The 25,571-nt window shown below is 34.3% G+C and overlaps 1 protein-coding gene across 8 annotated transcripts in view; it reads left to right on the forward strand.

Annotated features, from left to right (window-relative positions):
• The window catches only part of RALGAPA1 (Ral GTPase activating protein catalytic subunit alpha 1), a 236,799-nt gene that overhangs the window by 96,666 nt on the left and 114,562 nt on the right, over positions 1–25,571 (forward strand). For 4 of the 8 annotated variants that reach the window (XM_059056514.2, XM_067028578.1, XM_067028580.1 and 1 more), the window contains exons 13-17: positions 4,217–4,365; positions 7,201–7,330; positions 9,059–9,296; positions 10,331–10,492; positions 18,894–19,034. In XM_059056514.2, coding sequence (XP_058912497.1) covers positions 4,217–4,365; positions 7,201–7,330; positions 9,059–9,296; positions 10,331–10,492; positions 18,894–19,034 — 820 coding nt within the window. The remainder of the gene's footprint in view (positions 1–4,216; positions 4,366–7,200; positions 7,331–9,058; positions 9,297–10,330; positions 10,493–18,893; positions 19,035–25,571) is intronic. The other 4 variants (XM_067028577.1, XM_067028579.1, XM_059056513.2 and 1 more) reach the window with 1 other exon arrangement.

Genomic DNA, 25,571 nt, shown 5'->3' on the forward strand with positions numbered 1-25,571 from the left:
TTTTCCCTTAACTTTCATTTCACTTCATAATGTATATTAATAAACATTACATTTTTTTTCTAGACAATTTTAAAATGTATATAAATTGTGTCATGGTGTACTGTCATCTGCAACATTTTGCATTAACCATTATGTTTTTGAGATTTGTTGTTGATACATAGCCATAGTTAATTCATTTTAAACTACTTTGTGGTATTACAATTTAGGATTATTTCATATTTATTCATTTTTCTGTTGATGGCTTTTTGTTTCCAGTTTCTCAGTATTCCAGATAATGCTACATTAAACATGCTATATATAGTATTTTTGGGCACATGTGGGAGAATTTCCCTAGGATATATACATAGAAGTGGAATTACTGGGTTGGAGCATTTGTACATTATCAGCTTTAATTTACTGTTATTGCCAAATTGTTCTCCAGCATGGTTATAATAATTTACATTCCCTCCAGTGGTGCTTGTAAGTTCTCATTTCCTTATATCTTCCTCATTACTTATATAGTCAGATTTTAATTTTTGCTGCTCCCGTGTGTGTGAAATGTTGTCTCATTTTTTTTTAGTTTGTGTTTCCCTGTTTCAATTTGCTTTTCCTTCATCACTACTGAAATTGAGCATCTTTTCTCATTTATGAATTGCCTATTATATGCTTTTTCCATTATTCTTTGGGATTGTTTGTCTTGTTACTGATTTTTAGTTCATTATATTCATTCATTTTTTTTAAACCATACTATTTTTGTCAAGGCCACATGTGACCTCCCCATTGTTAAATCGAATGGATGTTTTTCAGTCCTAATTTTACTAGAGTTGGCTGGAGCATTTTACAGAGTAGATCATTCCCTCGCTGTTGAAACCCTTCTTCATCAGGCCTTCAGAGTAGCATACCCTCCTGTGTTTCTCCTAACTCACTGGTCTCTTCTCAGATTTTCTTTTTTTACTGATTTTTCAATATATTTCTCAACTTTTCATGTTGAAGTGCCCAGGAATCAGCTTTCAGATCTCTTTTCTATGTAAACTTACTCTCTTGTTGATCTCATCCATTCCTATGGCTTTAACTTTTTTTTTTTTTTTTTTTTTTTTGGTACGCGGGCCTCTCACCTCCGTGGCCTCTCCCGTTGCGGAGCACAGGGTCCGGATGCGCAGGCTCAGCGGCCATGGCCCACGGGCCCAGCCACTCCGCGGCACGTGGGATCCTCCTGGACAGGGGAAAGAACCCGTATCCTCTGCATTGGCAGGCAGACTTGCAACCACTGCGCCACCAGGGAAGCCCATTGGCTTTAAATGTCATCTATATACTGCAACTTCTACATTTTATCTCTAGTCTGAGACTTCTTATCTGAACTGTATGAGTCCTGAACTCAAATATTCAAATGCCAAGTTGTCATCTTCACTTGAATATCTAATAGATATCTCAAACTTGACATGTCTAAAACTTGGCTTCTTACCTTGTTCAACAAACATGCTCTTCCTGCAGTTTTCCTCGCTTCATTTGATAGCAGCTGTTTTTCAGTTGCTCAGGCCATCTAATTTCCTATATTTCTTTTATATCTTATATCTAATTTGATGACAAATCCTGTCAACTTTCAGAATGTATGCAGAATCTGACTGCTGTTCAGCACTCACACTACCTCATGTGTTCAAGCCTCAGTAATCTTTCATCTGGATTATTGCAGTAAATTTCTAATTAGTATTCTTGCTTCTGGTCTTGCCCATCCATCATCCTGGTATATTCTCAACACAGTAGCCAGAGGGATCCTGTAAAATGTAAGTCAGACCATGTTATTTTTCTGCTCTGAACTCTCTGGTGGCTTTTCCTTATCACTAAGCATAAAAACAAAGTTCTTGCCAATGGTCTATCAGGCCTTTACATCATTGCTCCTCAGAGTGTGGTCCACAGACTAGTGCTGGTCCACAAGGTAATGACAAAATTGAGAGTGAGAGTTTAGAAACTAAGTCATTTAATGTCTCTTGATTCTGATGAAAAGTCTTTTTTTCATTTCCTTTTACCTATTCATTTTTTAAATTGTATTTTATAATAGGATTGTTCTGTAAGATTGGGGGGAAAACCTGTTCCCTCACCACCGGCAGTGTGAGAAGCTCTGCTTCACATGCTCTGGCTGTTTCTCAACATATCTCTCACTGCTTTTCCCCTTCCCTCACTTCACTCTGTACTTCTTGCTGTTCCTCAGATATGCTAGGCTGGCTCTCACCGGTCCTTTAAACTTGCTCAGGTCCTTTAAACTTGCTTTTCCTTTTCTTTGGAATGGTTTTCTTCCATGTTGCTACATAGTTGAGCTTTGCTTTTTCTTTTTTAAGTCATCCATATTTATATCCATTCTCTGCTCCCTGCTACGTCGTTTGCTTACTGGGTTTCCTGGGACAATGAGGTGATATTGAGTACCCTTTGTTCTTGGCTTTTGGCACTACTTCCAAATGTCTCAGGTTCAGGCAGAACTTTGCAGGTTCAATTGCTGTTATAACATTTGCTGTAGTTCTTGATAAATATTCATTTTCAGATTAAGGAATTTTACCTTTTTTCTTAGTTTGCAAAATTAAAAAAAATTAATAAGTGCTAAATGCTTTTTCTTTATGCATTGTGATGATCCTACTTTTTTCCATTTTAATCTATTGATATGATATAGTATATTAATAGACTTTTCCAATGTCAAGGCATCCTTACATTTCTGGGGTAAATAACTACTTGGTCATAAAGTATTATATTTTGATCAATTTGAATTGCTGCTGTTTTTTGAAGATTTTTGTCTACATGTTCATAAGTGATATTGGTCTCTTCCTGACTTTTTTTATGTAGTCCTTGTCTGTTTTTGATAACTGGATTATAGTTTTATAAAAATAAATTGGGTAGTTTATTTGTCTCTGAAACAGCTTATGTAAAATAGGGATCATCTACTGGGAAGGCTGGGCAAAACTCTGCCTGTAAAGCAGTGTAGGCCTGGTCTTTAGGGATGGATCAGGGCTACCTTGATTACCAGTTCACTTTCTTTTAAGGTATTAATGTATACGTCTTTTGATTTCTTCTTGAGTCAGTTTTTGGCTATTTATGTTTTATCTAAAAAATAATCCATTTTATTAAATTTTCAATTTTATTGACATAAAGTTATTCACTGAACTATCATTTTAAAATTCTCTACTGGCTATGTAGGTATGTCCGTATTTTATTTCTAATGTTATTTGTGTCTCTCTTTTGCTTTTCTTAGTCAGTGTTGCTAGACTTACAGAGTCAGCTCTTTTCCCGATTTTAAAGTTAGCTTAATATTCTTTTCTCACATGATTTTACAACTGTATCTTGCCATGGAGTTCATCCAGGGGATTTAAATTAGAATTATGGGTGTAGAAGATTTAAATGTCCTAGGTTCACAATAGATGTAATGTTCTGTTCCTCTAAAGTGTCTTTGAAAACCTTTGCACATACCTGTCACCATTATAACAACTTTCTCCTCAGTAACAAAATACAATTAATGATTTGATTATAAGGAATTTAATTAAAGATACATATTGATGGACCCTGATTAGTAGTACTATAATATGCAGTCTGTTATTACCAAAACAGATATGCACACATAGTCAATAAACATGAAAAAAGAGAATAGATGGTTTTGAACACAGAAAGTCCATCTTGATTGAGGTATCATCTTTTATCCTAAACTATTTTTTTTTTTTGCGGTATGCGGGCCTCTCACTGTTGTGGCCTCTCCCGTTGCGGAGCACAGGCTCCGGACATGCAGGCTCAGCGGCCATGGCTCACGGGCCTAGCCGCTCCGTGGCATGTGGGATCCTCCCGGACCGGGGCACGAACCCGTGTGCCCTGCATCGGCAGGCGGACTCTCAACCACTGCGCCACCAGGGAAGCCCTACGATTTTTAATTTTTATTGTTCTTTTCATTTAATGACAACAATCAGGTTGTTATATTAAAGCACCCTCACTTTTAAAAAATGCTGTTTTTCACTTGGCTTATTTTCTTGGGGTGCCTACTAGTAATTTTATATTTGTCTAGATAAACATAAAAATAGATTTAATGAGCTTAGATTTCCAATATCATGCTGGTGGTAGAAGCAGGGTTAGAATTAACCTACAGTCGAATGCTTTTAAGTTTGTTGTAGATCACCTAGTTATCAGCATCTTGAGTTGTTTTCCCTTTGAATAAGAAATTTCCCATTGAAATTCTGTAACAAATCACTAATGATTTCTTTTATCTTAGGTGTTTATTATAAACTCCTCAAACATATTTCTTCTTGAACCTGCAAATGAGATAAAAAATCTTCTGGATGAGCACACAGATATGTGTAAACGAATTCTTAACATTTATCGGTTCATGGTTGTGCAAGTATCAATGGACAAAAAGACTTGGTAAAAATACTTATCTTTTTTTTTTTATTGTGTATATGAGCATAGTAAATTCTAGAGGAATAGTGCCTGTGAAGAGGGCTTGTAACAATATTGTACAGGCTTCTATTATTGAATGAATGAGTGAATAAATATAATATTTTATGTAATAATCATGATGACACAATGGTCTCCTTCACTTTGTCTCAAACATCTTTGATCAAACTGCCACAAGATGCCTTTGTTTATCTTTCTAAAGTGGGCATGTGATGGCCTCCCCTACTGCCCGCCACCCCCAGGAATGAATACTGGCATGCATGTATGAATAAATGAATTTATATGTGTGAATGAATGAGTAAGTAAATGACTGAATGTATGAATGCCTGTTTCCTCAACCTGGCATTCAAGGCTTTGTACAGTCAGGCTCCTGAGTACTTTTCTAGCCCTTTCTCAAGCCTAAACTCCACCCTGCAGAATGAGATCCTACCTCCCAGCTTTATCAAATTGCTATCTCTTGAGCACAGTTTGAACTTTTCTTTAGAGTGTCTGATTCTTGTCATCTTTTCCTATTGTTACCATAACTATCCTTAGATTCTACCTTCCTCTTTCCACATAGCCTTATTTTTTCAGCTCACTTCCTTTCATTCTGTATTTATACCTCTGGTGTAGATCTTGTCAAAATTGTCTTAGTTCCTAAATTACTTGTAAAATGTCCATTTACCTCACTGGATTGAGACACCCTGAAAGGTATATATACCGGTTGTCTTGTTTTTATATTTCCTACATTTCTTAACATAGTATCATATATTATTGATACTCTATAAATATTTGTTTAATTGAAAAAAGAGGCCTTTTAGAGGGATGAGAAGAGCAGTTCTTTGGTTTCTGTAAAAATGATACATGTTCATTGTAAAATTCAAACAAAGAAAAGTTTTTGAAAGAAAATAAAAGTTGCCCAATAGCTCACTCTCTAGAGGTAATTATTGTTTGCCCTTTGGTGAACGTCTGGTTCGCCAAACCACACACACAGTCACATAGTATTATGCCATATGTATGTACCATAATTTTCTTAACTAATCACCTGTTGCTGGATATGTAGTTACTTATTTTGTTGTTGGAGGAGGGGAGGATAATGAACATCCTTGTATGTATACAGTTTTCCTCTTTTGAGTCATTCTAAAAAACTGGGAGTACTTAGTCAAAGAATATGCCTACTTTGTGTTTTGTTACATATGGGAAAATGGTTTTATTTTGAAAAAACTTCTGATTAACATAATATTGATATAGTTACATCTAGAAGTAGTTATTAACTTTTTTGAAGCACTTTTTCTGTGTCAGGTATCTTTTTAATCTTTTTACATCTGTTTTCTTTCTTAATCCTTGTAACACCCTATGAGGTAGATAATTTTACATGGTGATTCTTATGCACAAAGAGATTAAGTAATTTATCATTGTTCACACAGCATAAATTTGAACTGTGGTCCTACTGACCATTCTTTCGTTAGTCCTTCCCCTTTTTTCTTTTTATATGCTTTTAATCAATGCTGTTGGTCCAGGTTAAAGTGAGAGACCTGCTATGTGGAACACAATTTTAGAATTTTAAAAAATTTTATAAGTTTCCTTGAAGTCATAGCATTATGAAAGATTTCTCACATATTTACATTGAATATATAAGACTTTATGAATTAAAATCATTATTGTATTACAAAGTGAAAATTTATCTAATAATATATGAGTGAATTATGGTTTGACCACAAATCAGAAAGATTTATTTGGAAAACCTATTCTTTATTGAATATGTGGTTGACTTTAAATGGCTTTTCATTTCATATAGTGAAGCTAGAAGCCTAAGGTTACAAACGTGTTACCTTTGATTTTTATGAGTTGAATGCATATGTTTGTTTGGTTAATAAATTCAGGATATTTTTCATTGAGTGATACTTTTATATTTAATTCTGCCCTTACTTCCCAGAAAAACCATGATATTAGATCTGGGATTTCTTGCTGCCTCTGCCGCATTTCTCACATGGACTGTCCCACGTATTGCTATGCCTAGAATGGGCCTGCAAATAAGCCAGAGAGGAGGAGGCTTGATAGACTTGGGTTGTTAATCTGACTCTACACCCAACTGAAATCCCCTTGTCAGACTTATTTTTTTTTGTATGTGGTTGCATAAGTTTTTGAATTATCAGGTGCAAATAAGGTAGTTTTATGGTCTTAATATTAAGCCTCTAGGAGGAAGAGGCAAGATAAGGATAATATAATAGGGTTCGCTTGACTTGCAGTACACAAAGAGGATAAAGAATTGAAGGATGGACAAATGAAAAAGGATGGAAAGAAGCAGTAGAGTGATGGTTCTTGATTACTTATCAGGTTCACTGTGATCTGTTAGTCTTAAAATATGTAATTTTTGAAATTGAACCTGTTACAATTCTAGATATGCAGTTATTCTCCATATTGTAAAGATGGATGAGATGGACAGGTATCAAGGTAGAATTGTATTGTATAGACAGATGAGTGTTCTTCAGACAGCTCCCTAAGGTCACTATTTAATTTGTGGGGTGGAGGGATGGGGGCAGTCTCCATATTCTCACTCCCAATTCATCAGCTGTTGTATAAATTTTTATTTGGTGAGAGGTATTGTGGCTGAGAAATAGCTTAAAAATGGCTGGTATAGATTTATAAAATGGAATTTTATATTTTAATATTTAAAGAAATCTAAAATTTTGAAAGATATTTGGTATTTGAGTTATTGAAATATAATAACATTTTTATAACAAATATTAATTTGAAAGTTATTCATTAACCAAAAACAAACATATGCAAAAAGGAAACATTAATTAATTTTTTTACTTTAAGGGAACAGATGCTGCTTGTGTTGCTCAGAGTCACGGAGTCTGTACTGAAGATGTCGTCACAAGCTTTTCTACAGTTCCAGGGGAAAAAAAATACGACCTTGGCAGGTCGACTTGCAGGACCACTTTTCCAGGCAATAAAAATAAATAAATAAATAAATAGATAAATAGGTGGATAGATATGTATTTTTTCTTAAGACTCATTGAGCCCTGAACTTACTACCTGGGAAGAAAGCTTTAAATCAGAAATCATTTCATATTAAATAATTTTTGTAGAGCCAAATATAAGTTGCTTATCTAAATAGACTATTTGCCATGCATACAAACTCACAACCTAATAGAGTAGAGGAAATATCAATCAGGTCTGTGAGAAAAGTGTTAAAACAAGGTGATTATATTTACCTCTTGTGTGATACACTTATGTATGATTGCAAAAAGCTGCCAGAAGACTTCATGATAATGGCTTGATTGTTTGCATTATGAGTTTCCAGGTCTCTGGGATTGTTAGAAAAACAAGACGTTAAGTCATTCTGTAGTAAAGAAAAAGTAGTAAATCATGATTCTTTCTTACCATGCTATTCTGGAAGACTTTATTCTCTTCATGTCTTCATTTGAAGTATCAGTGGTAGTTGATTATATAGGAATTATATGTTGTGTTTTCCAACCTAAGGATAGAGTACTGACTTTAAATGTATTATGGATTATTTGGAAAATAGAAAGCAAAGTAGTATTTTTTTAAAGATGACACATTAAATACAAATACATGGATAAAATGGTTCTTAGTGTCAAGGATAAAAGCTATCTCAGCTCTCATTCTTGGCCATTAGTGTAGCCATTCAAATGATTATTTTTTTCCCAGATATGCTAGTTCACCTAAAATTCTGTGACGGTAGTGAATAAGTCTTTGAAACCAGCTACATTTATTATATAAACTCCTCTTGACTTCATGAGTTCCCCACCGCCATGGTTAGAGCTATCCTAATGGTGGGCGCTATTGGAAGGTAAAATTTTAGCTTGCTACATGGAATAACTTTTTTGTACTCTGAATGTTTAAAAATAGAATGGAGGACCACTAGTTATTGCTGTTTTATTTCATAAACTCTGCTCATTTTTACCTTTATATTTAATGTATAAACTTATGTGAATTCCTTAGTAAAATTGGTTGAGTTAAACTTTTGAAAAACTTTTATTTTGTGACTTATTTCTTTAATTGGAGGATTATATCTTTGGTAGAAATCTATAAAGTCTCAGGGGTACAGCCTGGTCAGTAATTTCTGCCCTTTTATGAATAAGTTTTTTTATTTTGTGATTGGATTTGTTACAGAACACCTTTAATTCCTCTGGTGTGTTTAAAATGTAATTTTATCTTTCAGTTTACATTTAAGTTTTCAAAAACACATTTCAGTAAGTTAAATACATCTCTAGTAACATTTTTTTAGAATATTCAAATTGTATAGTTAGTGATTCCCATCTTTAATTTGAGAATGTAGGTTTTGTTGTTTTAGTTCAATAACTACTAACTACTCAATAATTTCAACACGTAATAGTGTGCAGACTTTTATCTCTTTTTAAACAACATTTATTTAACATTAACATAATGCAGCATGAAGGGTAGTTAAACTTTAGGGAGATTTCTTTTCAGTTTTGGTAACTTGTCCTAATGCCAGAATGTTGGGAATTGGCAGTTGTTAAAATTTATAGTAGGTAGTAATGAGTGCTTGAATTACTTTTATAAGTATTATGTACCAAAAAAAGGATATCATGGATATTATATGATTTAAAGTTCTGCTTGTTTTGGTGAATTTTTTAATAATTGATTTTGAATATATTTCATTGTTATTTCTGATTATTTGTCTTTATAGACTCTTATAGTTGCCTGGATTAAAGCAAATCTAAATGTGTACATCTCCCGAGAACTTTGGGATGACTTACTCTCAGTATTGTCATCGTTGACCTATTGGGAAGAGTTAGCTACTGAATGGTCACTGACTATGGAGACACTAACTAAAGTTTTAGCTAGAAATTTATATAGTTTGGATCTCAGTGATTTGCCATTGGATAAGCTGAGTGAACAGAAACAAAAAAAGCACAAAGGGAAAGGTAAGAGTTGTTCACAAAGATGCTCCATATAAATTTGTTTAAATAATTTGTTCTGGGAAAAATCAAGCCAAGGAGAGGTGTGAAGGTAAAAGTTATATTTTCTCTTAATTATTCCCTCCTTAATTTACCCTGAAGGTTAAAAATTTTCAACAGTGAAACACGTAGGTACCTTGTAATTGTTCTTGAAGAGCCTTAAATTCAACAGTAATTTTGATGAGAAATAAAGTATTCTGTATATTGTTCTGTACATATCTAGCTAAAGTTACATAAATAATTCAGAATCTTAAATATTTTATTTTTAATAATTAACCAAAGTGGAAATTTATAAAACACTCTTTATCATACACAATTTTTTATTGAAACATAGAAGGTGATTTCATGTCACTCTATTTAAAAAGAATTGTGTGAGAAATTCTTTTAAAAGCATTTTCTTAGTTTTAACAAAAGCAAACATTTCCTGGATGTGGATTATATACCTGCCTAATGTTAAAAAGCTGGAGAGGGACAGTAAGTAACATAGTGGTTATATCATAAAAACATGTCCTTATAATTCTGAGTTTGCTAGTATTTTTCACTCTTAATAATTAGTTGCTGTCTAGAGATTACATCTGAGTCACATTTCATACTTAACAATAGTCCAGAGTGCTAAGTGTGTGACCAAACTACTTTTTCCTGGACTGTTTATTTTCCAAGTGGCTATTATTGGCAGGTAGAGATAGAGTAACTTCCATCTCAGGATGGATTTTGGTTAGCTCATTTTCTATCCTTTTTTGCCTGTCCAAATGTTTCACTTCTATGTGAAGCAAGTAGGTGGCAGAGGATTTATAATCGTTTATTGTTGATGTTGTATTTTTATAAATCTGCCTCAGCTTTAGAACATGAAAATGAAGTTCAGAAAAACCTTATAGTACACAAGCATTTTATCTAGTTACTTTATAAGTAAACCTAAGAGTCTGAGGCAAAGTGGCACACATAATTCGAAGAGATTATTGATATGGTGACGGTACACTGAGATTGAAAATCTGCATTTCTAGGAGTGGGACATGAATTTCAGAAAGTTTCAGTTGACAAGTCATTTTCTAGAGGATGGAGTCGCGATCAGCCTGGCCAAGCCCCAATGAGACAGAGAAGTGCAACGACCACTGGTTCCCCAGGAACGGAAAAGGCGAGGAGTATAGTACGGCAAAAAACTGTTGGTATGTACTCTTTAAAATCATGAGAATTGTATGGGGCAATACGTTTATAGTCCTTAGTAACAATGTATATAAATACACCGTTTTCTTATCCGTTGGTTTTTGTTGTTAAATGAAAAATTTCCATAGGAAAACCTTTTTTTCAGTAATACTTGGAGTCCGATGACATGCTGTGTTATCACTTTATGCTATTAAGATGTCTTCATTATTGTTTTTATGTAGTTTATTTTACTGTTGAGATCAATAATTTTAAACCATTACTTTACAGAATTGAAGAAGTAGAACTCTGATTCACTTAACAGAACTCATGTATTAACTGATATAGTTTCTACTAAGTGAATATACTCATAAACATGGAAAACTAGGTAGGTTATTTTCAGTGCTACAATTATACAATTATATTGGCTTCACAAACTTCCAGTGAGGAATTCATGCTCCCTACTTGTAGACAGCTGAGGCCAAGGTGGAGTATATTGCTAGGTTCCTTGCTGCCTTTAACAAGCATGGAAGAAATTTCTATGATGGGAAGAATTTCTGGAGGTAGGTTCACTCATCATACTGTGGACCTAGTTACCATCTTATTCCTTTTCCTCTCAGAGATTTATTACTTGGTCTTCATGTAGTAGAAAGAGTGCTGCAAGGAAAAACGAGGACTTTGTCCTGATCTTTTTTTTTTTTTTACTCTTTCATCACTAAATAGCTAGATAACCTTGAATAATTTACTGAACTTTATAGGCATTATTTACTTTATCTATTTAGTGGGTATGATAATATCTCACATGCCTGAAACAAAATTGCTTGAAGTTACTTCAGGCTTTGCAATCTGTGATTCTGTGGAAGGAGAATTTTCTGTGGGAATATATCTATATTTGATGGTAATCAGTGAAAAACACTACTATTTTAAAGAAATTTAGAAACATTGTTGTAGGACGTGTCTTCTATGAAATGATGGGTTCTAAAGTGTTAAGAATTACAGTTCTAAAGGAAGAAACAAAAGTAGAAAGAGAATAAGGAAATTAAAGATTTTAGAAGAATTAAAAATATTTAAAATTGTTCAAAAGAATATTTTCACAATTGTCTTCTGCCTATAAAATAACCATAGAATTATATTGATTGTATATGTCAAGCCAGAATGAGACATTATACAAGAAAAAGGATATTGATGGATAAAAATTAATATAATTTAATTTTGGTATAGAATTACATTTTGAAATTCTTGGGAAGATGTTGATTACATCTGAAATGACTTTCTTCATTTTATGTTAATGTCACATTTATAGAAAATATTTCTATATTGGTTAAGAAGGAATTGTTCTTTTAATTTTAAAATTTTACTTAAAACTAGAATCTTTTTTAAAAGTTCCATATATATTTTTCTGATTATAGAAGTAATTTATGCTTAGTGTGGAAAGTAAAGTTTAAGGAAGCGTAAAAACATATTAGGTGTCTAATGAGAAGAAATCATTGCTAACATGTTGGCGTATTTCTGATCTTTATAAAAGCATGTGTGAGTAAAATACTCATCTTAAAAGTATACCTGACTATGATTATTTTCTGATACCTATGTTAAAACAATCTTGCCTGGCTTGCTCATTGGACTAACCTATCAAATAAAAAGTTAAAGCATTTCCACAGCAAAGGAAACCATAAACAAGATGAAAAGACAACCCTCAGAATGGGAGAAAATACTTGCAAATGCAGCAACTGACAAAGGATTAATCTCCAAAATTTACAAGCAGCTCACACAGCTCAATATAAAAAAAACAGCCCAATCCAACAATGGGCAGAAGACCTAAATAGACATTTCTCCAAAGAATATATACAGATTGCCAACAAACACATGAAAGAATGCTCAACATCATTAATCATTAGAGAAATGCAAATCAAAACTACAATGAGATATCATCTCACACCAGTCAGAATGGCCATCATCAAAAAAAATCTAGAAACAATAAATTCTGGAGAGGGTGTGGAGAAAAGGGAACCATCTTGCACTGTTGGTGGGAATGTAAATTGATACAGTCACTATGGAGAACAGTATGGAGGTTCCTTAAAAAACTAAAAATAGAACTGCCATATGACCCAGCAATCCCTCTACTGGGCATATACCCTGAGAAAACCATAATTCAAAAAGAGTCATGTACCACAGTGTTCATTGCAGCTCTATTTACAATAGCCAGGACATGGAAGAAGCCTAAGTGTCCATCAACAGATGAATGGATAAAGAAGATGTGGCACATGTATGCAATGGAATATTACTCACCATAAGAAGAAATGAAATTGAGTTATTTGTAGTGAGGTGGATGGACCTAGAATCTGTCATACAGAGTGAAGTAAGTCAGAAAGAGAAAAACAAATACCGTATGCTAACACATATATATGGAATCTTAAAAATATGTATATATATATGGTCATGAAGAAACTAGGGGTAGGACGGGAATAAAGATGCAGACCTACTAGAGAACGGACTTGAGGACACAGGGAGGGGGAAGGGTAAGCTGGGACAAAGAGAGAGAGTGGCATGGGCACATATACACTACCAAATGTAAAACCGATAGCTAGTGGGAAGCAGCTACATAGCACAGGGAGATCAGCTCGGTGCTTTGTGACCACCTAGAGGGGTGGGATAGGGAGGGTGAGACAGAAGGAGACGCAAGTGGGAAGAGATATGGGGATATGTGTATATGTATAGCTGATCCACTTTGTTATAAAGCAGAAACTAACACACCATTGTAAAGCAGTTATACTCCAGTAAAGATTTTTTTAAAAAAAAGATAAAGCATTACAAATTTTGTTTAGAAAGGTAGCTGCATAAAGTTGGAAAATACTAATACTAGAAAATGTTGAACTCCTTGCATCAGATTTCATTACATGTCAGTACCATAATTTAACCTGTATCCTGAAGATGGACTTTTAGTTTATTTCCAATTTTGTGCTGTTAATAATGATACAGAATATAGTTATGTATATTTCTATACTTTGTGCTTACATGCAGATATATCTGTAGGTTTAATCTATAGGATTTGGAATTAAATTGCCCTTAAAACAATGAGATACCACTACATTTCTATTAGAATGGCTGAAATCCAGAACATTGACAACATGAAATGCTGACAAGGATATGGAGCAACAGTAACTCTCATTGCTCGTGGGAATGGTACAGCCACTTTTGAAAACAGTTTGGTAGTTTCCTAGAAACCTAAACATACTCTTACCATATAATCAAACCATCCTTGGCATTTACCCAAGTAAGTTGAAAACGTACGTCCACGCAAACATTGGCATTCAAATATATGAAGCAGCTTTATTCATAAACTCAGAATTTATGCCAGAACTTGGAATCAACCAAGATATTCTTAAATAGGTGAATGAATTAACAAACAGTGGTACATCCACACAGTGGAATATTATTCTTTGAAAATAAGAAGTGAGCTATCAGGCCATGGAAAAAGTATGGAGGAGCTCCAGATGCATACTGCTAAGTGAAAGAAGCCAATCTGAAAAGGTTACATACACTATGATTCCAACTATATGATATTCTGGAAAAGGGAAAACTAAAGAGACAATAAAAAGATTACTGATTGCCAGGGATGGAGGTGGGGAGCAGAGCAACAAGGAGGGATGAATAGGTGGAGCACAGGGGGTTTTTAGAGCAGGGAAAGTATTCTGTATGATACCGTAATGGTGTATACGTGTTATACATTTGTCAAAAGCCCATAGAATGTACAACCACAAAGAGTGATCCCTAATGTAAACTGTGGATTTTGTTAATGACACTGTATCAGTATTAGCTCATCAGTTGTAGAAAATGTACCATACCAATGAAAGATGTCAGTATTTGGGGAAACTTGAGGTGGGGGTGGGAGAAGAAGGAGATATATTGGAACTCTTTGTACTTGCCACTCAATTTTCCCGTAAACCTGAAACTGCTTTTTAAAAATTAAAGTATACAGGCCGACCTCAGGAGATAGTGCGGGTTTGGTTCCAGACCACCACAATAAAGCAAATATCCCAATAAAGCGGGTCACACGAATTTTTTGGTTTCCCAGTGCATATAAAGGTTATGTTTACACTATACTGCAGTCTGTTAAGTGTTCAGTAGCATTATGTCTAAAGAAACAGTGTTACATACCTTAATTTAAAATACTGCCCAAAAATGCTAACCATGAGTCTGAATCTTCAGCACTTCACAGACTTTTTGCTGATGGCTGCTGACTGATCAGGGCGGTGGTTGCTGAAGGTTGGGGTGGCTGTGACAGTTTCTTAAAGTAAGACCATTAAGGGAGTTTGTGGCATTGGTTGACTCTTCCTTTCACAAACGATTTCTCTATAGTATGCAATGATGTTTTATTGCATTTTACTCACTAGAATTTCTTTCAGAATTGGAGTCAGTCCCCTCAAACCCTGCCACAGCTTTATCAACTAAACTTACATAATACTCTCAATCCTTTGTTCTCATTTCAACAGTCTTCACAACATCTTCACCAGGAGTAGATTCCACCTCAAGAAACCACTTTCTTTGCTCACTCATAAGAAGAAACTCCCCTTCAAAGTTTTATCTTGAGACTGAGTTTTTATCTCAGTCCCATCCTCAGGCTAGTTCTGTTGTGCTTTCTACCACATTTGTAGTTACTTCCTCCACTAAAGTCATCCATGAGGATTGGAATTAACTTCTTCCAAACTCCTGTTAATGTTGACATTTTGACCTCTTCCCATGAATCACATCATTCTTAATGGCATCTAGAATGGTTTTCTTGTTTCCAGAAGGTTTTCAGTGTATCGATACTTTGCCCAGATTTATCAGAGGAATCACCATCTATAGCAGCTATAGCCTTACGAAATGCATCTTAAAGAATAAGACTTTTTGATCCATGGGCTGCAGAATGGATGTTGTGTTAGCAGACATGAAAACAATGTGAGTCTCATTGCACATCTCCATCAGAGCTCTTGGGTGACCAGGTGCATTGTCAATGAGCAGTAATATTTTGAAAGGAATCTTTTCTGAGCAGTAGGTCTTGACAGTGGGGCTTGAAATATTCAGTAAACCATGTTGCAAACAGATGTGCTGTCATCCAGGCTTTGTTGTTCCACTAATAGAGCACAGAGTAAACTTAGCATAATTCTTAAGGGCCCCAGGATTTTCAGAATGGTAAATGAGCATTGGCTTCAACTTGAAGTCCCCAGGTGCATTATCCCCTAACAAGAGGGCCAGCCTGTGCTTTGAAGCTTTGAAACCAGGCATTGACTCCTCCTCTCTAGTTATGATAGTCCTCGATGGCATCTTCTTCCAATAGAAGGCTGTTGTGTCCACACGGAAAATCTGTTGTGTAATGTAGCCACCTTCATTAATGATCTTAGTTAGATCTTTTGGATAGCTTGCTGCAGCTTCTACATCACCACTTGCTGCTTCCACTTGCACTTTTATGTTATGAAGATGGCTTCTTTCCTTAAATCTCATGAACCAACTCTGCTAGCTTCATGCTGTTCTTCTGCAGCTTCCTCACCTCTCTCAGCCTTTCTAGAATTGAAGAGAGTTAGGGCCTGGCTCTGGATTGGGATTTGGCTTAAGAGAATCTTGTGGCTGGCTTGGTCTTCTTTCCAGACAACTAAAACTTTCTCCATATCAGCAATATGGCTGTTTTGCTTTCTTATCATTCGCCTTTTCACTGTTAATTTCCTTCAAGAACTTTTCCTTTTTTGTAGTCACAACTTGGCTGTTTGGAGCAAGCAGTCTAGCTTTCGGCCTGTCTTGGCTTTTGACATGCCTTCCTCGCTAAACTTAATCATTTCTAGCTTTTGATTTAAAGTGAGAGCTGTGTGACTCTTCCTTTCACTTGAACACTTAGAGACTATTGTAGGGTAATTAACTGAAGTTAGACCAGTTTCAGTGGCTTTACAGAGATTCTCTGATCTAAGCTTTAGATTAGTAAATCCCCAAAATCACAGGAGCTAATTCATGTAAGTCGTTTTCTGTAGCATAGGTTGCACAGCTGTGAGGCACTTGACAGATTTCCAGGTATGCATAAAGACCTGTAGTACAGTAGCAGATGGAGAGGTGCACTTCTGAAGAATTAATTCAGGATCAGAACACAAACTTACACCATTGTGATAATGGGAGAAGTTCCAAGGGAAATGCCCAAGCTCTTCCTTCAGGTTGGTGGTGGGAAAGAAGGAATAAAAGGAATTGTTATCGCCAAGGAATTATCTAACCCAAGGGAAAAGAATCAAGAAACTTGTAATTCATCTGTGGAATCGAAAATTTGATTCAATTTAGTTTTAAAAGAAATATCTCTAAAAATCACATCTGATTATAACTGTAGGTGGCATTTTACCTTTTGTGTTGATGAGTAGCACTTCAAGTTTTACCTATGTGTTTATGTCTTTGCTCTAATAAGTTTTAAGAAATGATTACCTTGAAGTCAACGTAACTTTTATTTCAAATGGGATTATAAAATTGTCGGTCACTTTCAGGAGAGGGAGAAGAAGCTAGCAGGAAAACACGAGTAGGGTCAGATTCTGACATTTTGTATATGGTTTCAATTTTAAAATATACTTATCTTTAATACATTATACAGAAAGTCATACACTGAAGGCATGTTGTTGCCTTTTCTTAATATATTCCAACCTTCCATGTTTTGCTGCACATAAATTTACCGGAAAGCTACTCTTAAAGAATCCTTTATTTTGCCAACATTAATAAATTTGGGGGTTAGGGACTCTCTAATTATCCTTTTCCAGTTATAACTCTATGACATACATCTAGTTTTTGGTTAATACTTCTTTTGGTTTTCTCCTCTATATGTTCACAATGAAAACTTTTTTTTTCAAATGATTATGCTGTGCTGCCCAAATACAGATACTCATTCAGTAAAGATTTATTGAGCTCATATGTGCCAGGCACCAGAGTTATAAAGATAAGAAGATACAGTTTTTGCCTTTGAAAAGTTAGGAGGCTGACATATAAAACATACAGTCCACTAAAAATAGATTGTAAGCTTTGTAGAAGAAGGAATTCTTGTTTGTTTTGGTAATTGCTGTATTGCTAGTAAGTTAATTATGTGGGAGAGTCTTAAAAGCATCACAGATGATATGACATTTTATGTATGAAGGAGTGTCAAGAAGACCAAATATGTTATGAACTCACAGGACTATGTCGTTGTAAAAGAGCATGAAATCTGTAAGAAACAGTATAAAATTCTGTGTGGCAGCAACATGGGAGAATAGAAGGAGGAGAAGTTTCTGTGGATATTGCAGCTGGATTGCAAAGGCCTTGTCGTGACAGACTAAGGGATTTAGGCATCGGGGAGAACCAGCTGTTTCTAATAATCAGAAAAATCTAAGATATTGAATTGATGGTAACATTCAAATATATGTATTTTTTAATCAATGTCACTATTACACTGGATATTATGCAATATTGTTTCTTTTAAATTCTCCATTCATACATACCTTCATTTATTCAAGAATCTCTAAACTAAAAGTTAAGTTAAAAAATATTTGGGAAGTATAAACTTGATTATTTATTTCTAAGTATCAGAATTTGTCTTTAATTTTGTGAACTGGTTACTTTTAAGAAATTACCAAATACAACTACAAATGCAATTTAAAAAAAAAAATTCCAGTTTTTATCTTTAAAAATTTAATCTTTAAAATTTTTACATAATATGCTTAAGACTTGAATAAGCATAAACATTTTTCTCAATAACTTGATTCTTCATGCTGACTGCAAATTCTATTTTCTGTGTTTTTACTTAAAATTTTAAAATTATACTGTTAACTTTAATATAAATAGGAGATATTGATCAAGTATTGATCAAGTATTCTTTTACCAGGAACAAATACTAACCATGAGATTTAATTCTTTAGATTATGAATTACATAAAATTCTCTAAAAAAGACCTATGAGTGACTTTTAAACTTTATTAGGAAAAAGTATGAAAGAAAGAATTTGTTCTTGGAATTCAGCTTCATTGAGAAGAATGGCTCAGAATTGCCTCAGAGTGTCTCAGAGAAATGCCCAAATATGGTACCTAAAACTTCTTGGAACTGTTAATATGGGTTCTTTTCAGTGTTTCCATTCAATGAACTTTTCGACCTTTGGTTTTGAGAACATAGTGCTAATTAAAGTGTCTGCTGTTTTTAATGCTATACCATTGTAACTGCTAATAATAAAAAAACATTTTCCTGCTTTACACCAAAAAATTTACATTCGAAATGTCATATGTGTTCTCTGATTTCTTTTCTTACAGCTTGCCAGTATTTGCTGTGCTGAAATGTTTTAATTTAAGATTTCCTTCCTTTGTATCTTTTAGTTTTCTCTGTTGCTGCTTTTTCTGTGACACAAGCCTTTCATTATAGTCACTTCTTTTTTCCTTCCCCACTTCTTTCTTTTCCTTTTTTAAAGCCATGAGAAGCCGATCCATTGGTGAATGTGCTCTACCATCGGCCTATATACGCAGTGCTAAAAGTGCTCCTGTTCTGATCCATACTTCCAAACCCTTCTTGCCTGATATTGTTCTCACTCCCCTTTCTGATGAGCTTTCAGGTAGTGCCACCTCTGCTAATTTCTGCACCACCTTTTTCACTTTTTAATCCTTCTGCTTTCAAATTTTGCTTAATCAAATAAACTCTTCAAAGTTAATTTCTTTGGGGGAGGTGTGGGAAATTGGGAAAGTGGTTGAGCAATCAACATTTTGAGTTATTTGAACTCTAATGCTATCCTTGCAGTTCATTCTGGAAGTGCTAAGTTTAGTGCTGTGCCAATGACCAATATTTTGGGTTGTAAATGGTCAGGTTTTTTTCTGTTCATGTTTGATTTTTTCTTCTCAGGTGGTTAAGTGAAGTGGTAATGTATATTTATAATGTCATTATTTGACTAACTATATGGTAAATCTTGAATTATGCATTCTTCATCTTCTGTAGTAATGGAACTTAAGCCAGGGGAATCAGTAATTGAGAAAAGTACATAATCTAAAAGTTGTTTTAGAATAAATCTTTGTATTTATATTAGATTATAATAGCATATAGAATTCTAAGAACTCAACTCACTTTTAAACTAATTAAAGCAACCATTCTGTGAAGCCCCAATTTCTAAGAAGCCTCAAAACCTGGTCAGCTTTGGACTTCTGCCTCAGGTCATTGATCTCCAGTATTGGGATGGTCTGCTCTTTAATAAGGCTTAGTTAACATATAATAAAATGCATAGTTCCTGGGTTCAATTCAGTGAGTTTTGAGAATTGTACACCCCCTCATCATATTTCACCCCAGACAAAATATAATGTTTCCATTACCCCCAAAATTCCCTAATGACACTTTCGAGTCAGTCAGTCACTCACACACACACACACACACACACACACACAGAGTTTGTAATTTGTATCACCATAGATCAGTTTTTTTCTTTAAAAAAAATTTTTGGTATGACTAAGATCATACAGTGCCTTGTTTTTTAGACTGAAGCAAATTTGTGTTGAATATACAGTTGACCCTTGAACAACGCAGGGGTTAGGGGATGCCGACCTTTCACATTGTCCAAAATCCATGTACAATTTTACAGTGGGCCCTCCATTTCTGTGGTTTCACATGGGCAGATTCAACCAACTGCACGTAGTGTTGTGCTGTAGTACATATTTACTTGTAAAAATCCACAAATAAGAGGACCTGCACAGCTCAAAGCCATGTTGTTCAAGGTCAACTGTGCTTACTATGCAAAATGTGCTAGCTCAAAGAAAGTTATGGTGCATTCTTGGGTGCTTTCCTATACTCTTCTTAGGAGTATTTCCCTAACGTTGCCACTTTTGGTGAGGTCGCTGGGTTTTTTTGAACAACCTATCTTTGTACCCTCTTACTTTCTAATTGACTATAGGCTTATGTGAGGGAAGGTGCATTTTTATTAATAATGTTATTTCAGGTGAAGTCCCTTTCACCATCCCTAAGATCAGAGATTTCTCCCAAACCAAGAGGAGGTATATAATTCAAAATTAGAAAGGAAAGTGAACTACATAAAAGAAGAAATTGTTCTTCATAGTTTTCTCTCTCTCCCTGCTGTGAGCAGGCTTAATTGAACACATAATGATATATTTCCTGGATGTGTCATCTAAGATCAGGAGTTGAGGTTTCTATAACTGTTTCACCAATAAGACAATGAAACCACCCATAGACAATCACTCTAGCTTTTGGTTAGAAGTAGAGTTTTCCAGAAAAATATTTACTTGATACTCTTGAATACTTACGGGGTAAAAAGGCACTTCTTTTAATTCCTTTTACGTTTATTTATTTTAACATACTACGATTTCTAAGAAGTGGCTGTCAGTTTTCAATGTACTCTATTTTTATCCAGCCCTTTTTTTCTCCTCTAGTATTCTTGGTTAGATGACCATTCAACCTACATTGTTGTGAATGTGATGTTATATGGTATAGCTATATATAAATAGACTAAACTAGTTGAATAGCTGAATATTGTTGGAGAGTTTTTCTTAAGTTCTGGAGACTATTTCAAGGGCACTGACACTGTCAGTGACTTTAGTTCTTAACATTAGACTCATCTGATGTTGAACAAATGTTTCTTCCCAGGCTCCTGTCTCAGGTTTTGATATAATATCCTGTGGGTTGCAGGAGTATCTTAGTTTATTTTTTAAAGCTCTGCAGGTAGTGCTGGTGTCTGGGCAGGCACATTTTTCTTGTCCTCTTTTCTACACTGGACTGTAGTTTTACACATATGGTAGCCCATCCTTGCAGTCTTTATTTTCCTGATAAACAAAGAGAAGTCAGAAATCTCAATAATTATTCTTAAGCAAATTAGCTTTTACTGTCAGAAATAATACTTTTGTGATAGAAGGGATGTAAAAGAACATAGGCATGGTGGGCAACTGACTTTTGCAACTGTTTCTTATTACTTTCTAATCAAGTACTGTGGGTGTCTCACCCTGAAATAAAGTTTACAAACCCACTTTCTTCCAGTTAGTTCTCAAAACTGCTAATTTGTTTGCCATATTTGATGCTGTTAGATTTTAGTCTGTCTAGGCTATATTATGTAGACTGCTAAGGTTATGAACATTACTTCAATATATGAATTGAGTACTGTAGAGCAAAATATTTTGATCTCTCTGCTTCTATTTTCTGAGTATCGGGAGAAAGGAGATGTTATGTCCCATGCCCCATCCTGTTCCTAAATTCTGTCTAATCAAGAGGAGAATTTTCTGTCTCTAATCAAACAAGCAGGTTCTTCTTTGCACAATCAAGGAATTTATTTCCTCTCATCATCAATATGTGATAGTAACCCTTTACAGAGTTTCCACCTAGAAAACCAGCAGATTCTAGCTTAATTCTAAATTAGATTTTTTGTTGTTGAAATAATTTGTGTTAATTTTTTAAAAAGTGCATCTCAAGAAAAGTTTGAATCTAACTTAAACACGGCATTATATAACATGTTTGCAAACAAATAAAACTGTATAATTTTCTTATAAAAAATATTGGTCATTTGTGTATTTCCAGAATTTAAGAGTCAGGGAAACAATATTAGAAGGATAAGAGTAGAAGATAGTTTAGTGTTTTAAATTTTAGTGGTCTAAAATTAATTATTTGGGCTTGGTTTATTGCTTTTCAGTCTTTTCATATAATTTCAGTGATGTGCATACTGCTTTGAATTACCTACAAATTGAACATCTAGTCATAAAAAGATGTAGAATTTTTACTAGCCTCTGCTAATAATAGAATCAGAAACATAGATATTCTATAGTTCTTAACTTACCTTGAAGGTACATTGCCATTATAGCCCAAATAGGCAAAAAAAACCTTTTTAATTACATAAAAGACATTGTCATTTCCTTTAGGTAATTCAGAAAAAACCTGAGCTTCTAAATCAGTTTCTACGTAAAGTAATATAAATGATTTTATGAATTCAGGAGCTGTAAAAATATTATTACTGATAGCTAGTGTTTATGATTAACCGAGAATAGAATTTAACTTTGGTAAAAGGGATTTTGGCACTTTTTTCTATACCTCGTTTGAGAAATTATTTAAATTTTCTAGTGGTATGTTAGTATTACAGATTAAGAGGTTTTTTTCCCCCTGAGGAACCAGCTTGATATTTTAGTAATTAGCAGCTACTAATTTTTAATATAAAAGACATGCTTTCCTTCTACCAGTATTTATTGAGCCCCTACTATGTGACAAGAGCTATTTCAAGCACTGGGGATATTGTGATGTTAATACAAACAAAATCCTGAAGAAAGGTAAATTTTAGTGAAAAAAATTTTTTTTTTACATGTTACAAGCTAATATTACACTTTAATTTACAGCTTATCTTTTTGAAATAGCAAAGAAAACTTTTCTTTGAAACACAACATTCAGAAAAAACTACTTTTTAATCCAGAAATAATTTCCAACACTTTAATGCTAAAACCTCATTAAGCAAATCTAGAGATGAAACTTGACATTGCTAATACTTTGTAGGCTCTATAGGAAGCATTTTCTCAATGTTCAAGTTTTTTTTTTTAAAGTTCGTTAAAAAGCTTTTTTCTTGTTTTGCTCAATCACTGGTTACTGATACTTTAGATTAATATAATTAGACACTGCCGTTGTTCAAGGTAAAATGTAAGCAGCATAATTAAATAGTTTCGAAGGCCATTTCTGTTATAACCTGTTGTTACCATTATTTTCAGCAGTCCAATACAAAGTTTGTCTGTTGTGTTCTTCTGTATCATTTACTGATACTTGTATTTCACTAAGTTTTGATTTCTAAGATTCTTATCTTTATAGAGATAAATCACTGTGCTAGTTTATAATTTCTTAATAATACTTTAAAAATTAATTATTTCATGAATATGTAATATATATTATTCAAGAAATTAAGACTATGGACTGATTTTTTCCTTACTTCAAATCCCAGCTCTCCATCTTCTAGCTGTATATCCTTAGGCAAGTGAATTAAATAGTTTCTTCATGTATAAAATGGGGATAATAACACTTACTTCATGAGGCTGTTGTGAGGATTAAATGAGTTAATACATGTAAGATGCTTAGAACAATGCGTGTAGGAAAGACTGTACAGTCGGCCCTTCATATCCAAGTTTGGTTGAATCCATGTAAACCTGCAGGTGTGGAGAGCCAACTGTGTTCACTGTACTAGCCCATTTTATATAAGAAACGTGAGCATCTGCTGATGTTAGTGTCCATGGGGGGCTCCTGGAACGAGTCCCCAGCGGATAAAGAAGGACAACTGTATATGATTTAGCTGTCATTTAGACTTTTTATCTTCAACAAGGTTCAGGTATATTTCTTTAAATTTAAGTCTCGTTAGAGTCAGTCATGCTTAATTCAAGTGCTGACTTTGATTTCTTCTCAGCAGTTATTTTCTTCTTTGATTTTATGCAATTAATATTGTTATATGCCCGTGTAAGAACTCTATTTAAAGCTTAAAACTTTCAAAAAGTTTTTTGTTTAATTTAAAATTCTCTAACAGTATATTATTGATAGAAAAATATTATTTTTTTTTCAAAGCTCTTGCCCTCTTAGACTTGAAAGTTTTTTAGACATTAAAGTTTAAGGAAAAACACTTAGGCTGAAATAATGGTTAAATTTCCTAACATGCAATGTGAGGACTGGGTTTGGGAAGAAATTCCTAAAAACAGAACTTCACAATAATCTTTACTGGTTTCTTTAGAATGGAAAAATTATGGAATATCAATAAAGGAGAACTTCCCTGGTGGTCCACTGGTTAAGCCTCCACACTTCCACTACAGGGGGCACAGGTTCAATCCCTGGTTGGGGTAAGATCCTGCATGCCATGCAGCATGGGCAAAATAAATAAATAATAAAGGAAACGAAACATTAAAACTAATATTCTCCTTTTTTTTGAAGTTCGTATATTTGTTAGTCTCATAATATTAGATTTTAATAAGGTTTTAAGATTTTGAATTTGCAGCTAATAAAATAATTCCAACTATAAAATTCTTAATAATTCTTATAGAAAAGTTATATAGTGTTTATCCCTTGCTGAGTCTATTAGAATATTTTGTGGAAAGAAACTGGAGTGCATAGTGAATGTGATCTCTAGGCAGAGGTTGTTATAAACTATTATGGGAGATAAACCAAAATAGTTAGCATTCGTCAGGATACACAGATATGCATTACTTATCTGCTACAGTAATAAATGGAGTATAATGCATAAATATAAAGTTTCTGAGGCGATGCTTGCTTTTTCATTTAGAAGAATTCTAAGTGGAGTGCATGAAAAAGAAAGCCAACATTTTTTTAAAGTGTTATATTCTCCTCAACTTAATGATAACAAGAAATTGTTTCAACTTTAGGAGATATTTTGTATTTGACCCGTTTTGGGAGTCTAAATGTATATCTTCAGGGATATAGTGCAGTCTTAGTATATTACAAACTTCTCTTGATCTAAATTTAGTATAAGGTGGCTCCTTTTGGACCTCATACAGAGAAAGGGATATGAGTGAAATAGCAGAAGGACTAGCCTCTTTTCATCCATTGCATGGATCCTGAGAATATTTTTAATTACTATCCCCATTTTATAAATGAGAAAACTGGTGTCAGAGTCTGGAGTAAGAAAACCAAAGTTTTAGACCTAACACCATCAATAAGTATATCTGATCTTGGACAAGTAACTGTTTTACTCTGGATCTAAATCTTCTCATTTTGATCAGTTATAGTTCTATTTATAGTCTTTGCATTACAAGCCTAATGAGTACCCAACATCTGACTTTTTGACTCTGTGTCCTTTTTTCATTATATTTTTCTGGTTTCTGAAAAATTTTTTTTTAGTTATTTCTAGGTAATGTTAAAGGTCATGATAGGGGCTTCCCTGGTGGCACAGTGGTTGAGAGTCCACCTGCCGATGCAGGGGACACGGGTTTGTGCCCAGGTCTGGGAAGATCCCACATGCCGCGGAGAGGCTGGGCCCGTGAGCCCTGGCCGCTGAGCCTGTGCGTCCGGAGCCTGTGCTCCGCAACGGGAGAGGCCGCAGCAGTGAGAGTCCTGCGCACCAAAAAAAAAAAAGGTCATGATAGATTCATAGACATGGTATTTTACTTCTAAAATTTCTAATTTGTATATATCTCTA

Source organism: Kogia breviceps, chromosome 3 (assembly GCF_026419965.1).
Source record: "Kogia breviceps isolate mKogBre1 chromosome 3, mKogBre1 haplotype 1, whole genome shotgun sequence".
Lineage (NCBI taxonomy): Eukaryota > Metazoa > Chordata > Mammalia > Artiodactyla > Physeteridae > Kogia > Kogia breviceps.